The following is a 6,000-nucleotide window of genomic DNA, read 5'->3' as shown; positions in this document are numbered from 1 at the left end:
ACTCCATCCTGCCCCGTGTGTTGTATACCAGGGTAGCTCAAAGAGTAATTCCAGAATTTCTTGCATTAGAGTTCTACAGGGGGGTCATCAGAATCTCTGGGCCTCAGAAGCAGCATTTCAGGGGGGCTGGCTTGCTCAAGAGAGTTTTCAAATCCCGTCTCTGGGCTCTGAGAGGCCTCAGGCCTGCTCAGCAGGGCAAGGACCCCCATGGTATTTGCCTTTCTGAAAAACCTCTAGGGCTCTGTGGAGTGGAGCTGATGGGGATTGGGGAGAGACACGTCTGCTGCGGCTGCCCATTCCGACATCCGGGTGGTGATGCTGGTTCCGTCATCGGGGTGGTGATGCCCAGCAGAAGCTGGAGGGTAAACAACTGGAGGTTCACCCAGGCAGGAGCCGGAGGGAGGAGACCCTACAGTGCCAGGCTGTCTGGAGGCTGCTGCCCAGGAGTAGAGAAGGCGAAGAAGCCTGGAGTGGGCGTCCACGGTGGACTCTGGAGGCGGCCCCAACCTCCCTCCCCACCTTGTGAGTCCCAGGCCAGCGCCACCACCTTTTTACATGACCGTGCTCCCATTTTAAGTGATTTTGTGAGAATTTCCACCACGGGGCCCATGGTGTCCCTCCCCTGGCCCAGTCAGAGTCTCCCGCACCTCCTGGGCTAAAAACCCCGGGGGGAGACAGCTGCATCCCAGATGAAAACGGGAAACACAGTCCGCACCCGGCCCCAGGAGGCCAGGTCACCGCCAGACTCCGGATTCTGGAGGTTGCGCCGAGCTGTGCACCGCGCCCCTCTGCGCTCAGTCCCGGGCCAGAGGTGACCTCCTAGCACAGGAGGTCTCCAGGTCTCCCAACCCGAGGCTCTGCGGGGCGGGCGTCCCGGGAGGCTGCCGGCGGGGCGGGAGGCGGGCGCTCAGGGCGCGGCCGGCGGCTACTCGCGGGCCGCACTGGGCCGGGGGTGCCTCCCTCCGCCTCTTCCTCCGCCGGCCGGGCCGGGGCGGAGCGGGGCGGCGGCATGGCGGGCCGGCGGGCCGGGGCCGGGGCCGGGGCCGGGACGCTGCTGGCGCTGCTGGTGCTTCGGGCGCTCGGGGCCGCGGCGCACCCGCAGTGCCTGGACTTCAGGCCGCCCTTCCGGCCGCCGCAGCCGCTGCGCTTCTGCTCGCAGTACTCGGCCTTCGGCTGCTGCACTCCCGAGCAGGACGCGGCGCTGGCCCGGCGCTTCGGGGCCGTGGCGGCGCGCGTGGACGCCGCGATGTGGGCCGAGTGCGCCGGCTACGCGCTCGATCTGCTGTGCCAGGTGAGCTGGCGCGCTGGCCGTGCGGGGCGCGCGGTGGGAGGGCGCGCGCGCGGGGCCTCGGTCCCAGATGCGAGGGTGGCGGCGGTGGCAACCCTACTGGGCGAGAAGGATCGAGACTGGGCATAGGGCTTCGGAACCAGAAGCCCCCGGGCGGGAGTCATTTGGCAGGGGGCGGGGAGTCGGGCATCCTGGGATGTCTGTGGGCTTTGCCATCACTAACTTTGTGACTTAGGTTTTCTCTGGGTCTCGGTTTCTCCTCCTGATGAAATCATTGCTCCCTCTGAGTCTGGGGGGTCTTCTGCCTTGGCACCGCCTAAAGATGCCCCCAGTGCCCCGGCCCCGAAGAGCCCTGCCTTTGTCCAAGCTCCAGGACGGGAAGCTTTTGTCCTGCTGAGCTCCATTGTGTTGCCCCTGGGGGGAGGGGGGCGCCCACTGACCCCTGCAGAGGGCATGATCGGCGCGCTGGGCTTGGGTTTGTCGAGGGGTTTGGGGGACCCTGCTCTCAATGAGGGCCTTTCCCCCGAACCTGAAGGAGTGCTCTGAGGGCCCCTCCGGACTGCGGGACCCTGACACCCACTGGGGCTCCTACCGTGCGTGACCCCAGAGATGAGATGTGCCAGGCGGTTCCAGACCCCCTAGGTTTGTGCTGTGCCCTCTCCCTGGGATGGTGCTCCCACCCAGCGCAGGCTCACTCATCCTCGGAGACCACCCAAGACATCCCTGTGGTGAAGCCTCTTGGCCCCTGTCCCTCCTCTGAGACCTAAACCCCGGCTTCTCCTCACACCAGATTGTGCCTCCGTTGTTCATTTTCCTGACTCCAGAGAGCCTGATGACCCCACCCCCTGGAGGGTATTGGGTCAAGGCTGAGAAGTCCAAAGGCGGGCCCAGGCCCAGTCCCGGGAAAGTGAGAGGACCCGTGGGTGGAGAGTCCCAGCCTTCTGCCATTGGGGGCAGGTGCTGGTGGGAGGGGTGGGGCCAACCGGGGCTGGCTTGGATTCAGACGTACTAGGGTCTGACCCTGGCTCTGCCACTTCCTGGCCTCACAACCCCGGACAGGTCATCCCTCCACTTCAGTTGCATCATGTTTACATTGGGGGAGGCCTAAGCTTCCCCGCCCTCCCACCCCCCGCTTGCCGTGAAGACTGAATGACACACACTCAGAGCTCAGGGAGCCATTCTGCCTGGATTTCTCTAGGCCTCCTTGGTCCCCAGTGGCCGCCCAGCCCCAAGCGGGGACGGAGTGGGGCCCAGAGGCTGATTCAGGGAAGCCCAGAGAGGCAGGGACTGGCCTGGTGATCATACAACCCGGAAGTGGCCGTGGTGACACTTGGGCCACACTCATTGCCCATGTGAGTGAGCCATCGTCTGAGCAAGAAATAAGAGGGGCTGCGAGGGCTCTCTCTTTTGGTGGACTCCCCTGAGCCCCCACGCTGTGCATCTCAGGGGAGTGAGAATGGTGCAGTCAAACGTCCACCTCCCTCACCAATCTGGGGGCCCCGGAGGATCAGATCCTGTAGTCTTCCCATGTCAGTCACGTAGAAGAATTCATGCGTCTATTCCGTGTTTTTTGCCTTTTTGTTTTAATTGAGCATTTACTATGTGCCAGGCTCAGCGGGGCACTGAAGGTAGGCAGGTCTGCGGAGGAAGAAGGGAAGGGCCAGCCCCGCTACCCTCCCCCTGGCAGGAGGCTCCCCTCTGTCCTTGGGAACCGTCCCAGCATGGCCTGGCCTTGAGCAAGCTGTGGTAAGATGGCTGCTAGCATCTCACCCCAGGCGTCTCAGGAGTGACCTCATGTCTGGAGCGAGCTTGGAGAGTGCAGCAGAGGCTGGATCATGGTTTCCCTGGAGGGCCTCGGGAGGGAGGGAGAGCGCTGGACCGGGGACAGTGTTCCCAGCAAGCCAAGGCCGAGTCTGGACTCAGCACCTCCTGACTTCCACCAGGGGAGGGGGCCGAGGTGCCTTGTTTACAAGTTCCAGTCAGTGATGGAATTCAGGCACTCACATCTGCCTGGACTCCTGATAGCAAAAGAGACCATGAAACATGCCTGCGCCCACAGTCCCCCCAGAACATGCGCCCATCTGACACCCACGACTCCTCCAGATGCCCGTGATGGCTACCTAGCCAGAGGGCAGTAGTCCCTCCTGGCCCCTTCAGACCCTTTCCTGAGGCTTTGCTCTGGTCCATCTGATGTCATAGGAAGGAGAAGAGAGAGCTTGTGACATGTGGTAGCTCAGGTCCCAGGTTGATGAGAGCCAGTCCATGCAACAAACCTCCACGTGACTGCGATGGCCTCTAAGTGCCCCAAGTCATCAAAGCCTGGTTTCTGATAGAAGTCTGTGCACAACATGCTCTGCAGGTGCAGCCACTGGGCAGACAGTGCTTCAGAGCCTGTCAGGAGTTGGCCCTGTGCTGGGTGCTGGGCCCAGCGGCAGTTGGCCAGTCACAAACCCAGTTCTCAAAAGTCTCCTTGTTCAATTCAGGAGACACAGAGACACTTATCAGAATGGGCCAAAGGCTCTCTCCAAGGGTCACCATGGAGGCAGAGCTTGCCCTGAAAAAGTCAAGGAAGCCTTCCTGGAGGAGGGAACACTGAGTTGCCTCTTGATAGTCCAACTTGTTTGAGCACTTACTCAGGAAACACATGTATCACTTCAGTGTATTTATCCCAATAATGCTATGCTTCAGTTTATTTCTCTTGGGAATTTTTTCCCTTTATAGATGGGGACGTAGGCACAGATAGGTTAAGGAACTTGGCCAAGGCCACTCGGGGAATGGTCGATTCAGTCTCCTGTGTGCTCTGACTCCAGAACCCCTCTCTTAATCACTTTGCCATATCACCTGTCTTCTTGAAGCCTCACTATGTGCTGGGCCCTGGAATCCCTGCCCTGAAGGGTCCTACAGCCTAGTGGGTGGACAGACACACAGAGATAACTCAGTCTTAGTCAAGCAGACCACCTGAACAATGGGAGGTGCAGCAGAAACAGAGCTCACGCTGCAAGCTACAGAATTGCATTTAGGTGAATGTTGGTCTGAGACATGGGCAGAGAACTGTAGGAGCATCCACAAGGGCCAGGGGAGTCAGGGAACAGAGGTGTAAGAGGAGGCTATTGAGTCGGGCTTTGAGGCATGCATAGGAGTTTGCCAGATGCCAAACTGGGCAAGGAGGGAATGTCCTACAAGTGAATATTGTGTGCAAAGACTCAGTCTTCCTGGGGAATTCCCTGGTGGTCCAGTGGTTAGGGCTCTGTGATTTCACTGCTGAGAGTTTGATCCCTGGTCAAGGAACTACCTACATGGCACAATCAAAAAAAAAAAAGACTCAGTCTTCCTAAAGAGTAGATGAAGGACATAGAAGCCTTTGGGACTCTGGGCCGTGGGTCATGAGTGTCAGCGACCGCACAGAGGCAGCCTTGGGCAGTAACGTGGGCAGGCTGGTTGTCCCTGTGCTGAAAGGCACAGACAGCTAAGCAATGTGATACTGGGCTGGTTTTCCATGGGTTTTCTGCTGCCTCCCCCCACTGACCACTGTGAAGCTAGTTGCTGGGTTTTTTTTTTTTTTGCTATTTATTTATTTGGCCGTGCCAGGTCTTAGCTGTGGCACACAGGAGTTTTAGTTGCGGTGTGAGAACTCAGCTGTCGCATGTGGGATATAGTTTCCTGACCAGGGATGGAACCTGGGCCTCCTGCACTGGGAGTGTGGAGTCTTAGCCACTGGACCACCAGATAAGTCCCATGGGTTGGGATCTGATTGGCTTGCAGAAATCTGTTTTGCTGCCCACTGTCTCTGGAGCCGAGGACAGTGCCTGGCTCGGAATCTGAATGCAGTAAACACTTGTTGAATGAAATTCCGGTGAGTAATCTGAAAAGAGCCCTGGTCTGGGTGTCATGAGACCTGGGTCTGAGCCGTGGCTTGGCCACTTCTTGGCATGTGGCCTTCTTGGAGCCTCAGCTTCTCATATCTAGTAGGAATCACCATGACCCTACCTCGAAAAGCAGAAATGAGCTGTGTGTGTGCACAGACCCTCTCTGATCCACCCACAGCTGCTGGCGGGACTCACGGGGCCTCCAGGGGAAGCTTGAGAGAGGGGCCACAGCACAGAGGCCAGGGCTGGGCCGTCTGGAACACATGGAACATGGCCTCCCTGTCTGGGCCCGGGACGGTGCTCACCAGACCACAAGCACGTCACCAAGTGGCCCTCAGCCCCACGGTAGCAGGAGACAGGCCAGGAGGACCGGCCAACGGTGTGACCAAAAGCCACAATCGTGTAAAAGGAGGGTGTGGCCTCTGGCCAGGAGCCTGAGAACCCAGCCAAGAGGGCAGCCTGCCACCCATGGCCCCTGGGGGCCTCCGGTAGGAGCCCAGCAGGGCCCTGCCTGGGAATGGGCAGTGTGGGCCTGTCTGTGCCTCCCCTACTGGGGGACAAGCATCCCTGGAGGCCTCCGGGGGCCCGGGGCTGAGTCAGACCCACAGGCCCTAGCCTGGTGAGCTCATGGTGGGGGCGGGGGATGGGGGTTGGGGGCTCGGTCAGAGGCTCTAGCTGAGGGAAGTCCTTAGAGAGCCTGGGGTGCTGAGACCTTTGCTCTGGGGGGCGGGGGGTTGGGAAGGGGCTTTCAGCTCTCAGATGGTGGGTTCTGGATCTCGAAGCTGGGAGAGGCCTGGTCACATTGGTTGTCTCCACATAGGTTCTCAGAAAGCAGAACCTGGGCCA

General features: G+C 60.0%; 1 protein-coding gene across 1 annotated transcript in view; it reads left to right on the top strand.

The window, feature by feature from the left end:
* The first annotated feature begins 993 nt into the window (after positions 1–993).
* The window catches only part of HHIPL1 (HHIP like 1), a 30,436-nt gene continuing 25,429 nt past the window's right edge, over positions 994–6,000 (top strand). Inside the window, exon 1 of the mRNA XM_086362995.1 lies at positions 994–1,291. Within this exon, the coding sequence (XP_086219121.1) occupies positions 1,010–1,291 (282 nt within the window). The 5' untranslated portion in view covers positions 994–1,009. The remainder of the gene's footprint in view (positions 1,292–6,000) is intronic.

Source organism: Bos grunniens, chromosome 21 (assembly GCF_055505025.1).
Source record: "Bos grunniens cultivar Pamir isolate PY7600 chromosome 21, Bosgru_T2T1.0, whole genome shotgun sequence".
NCBI classification, from domain to species: domain Eukaryota; kingdom Metazoa; phylum Chordata; class Mammalia; order Artiodactyla; family Bovidae; genus Bos; species Bos grunniens.
Note: the sequence above shows the minus strand (reverse complement) of the source record. Positions and strands in the feature narration are given on the sequence as shown.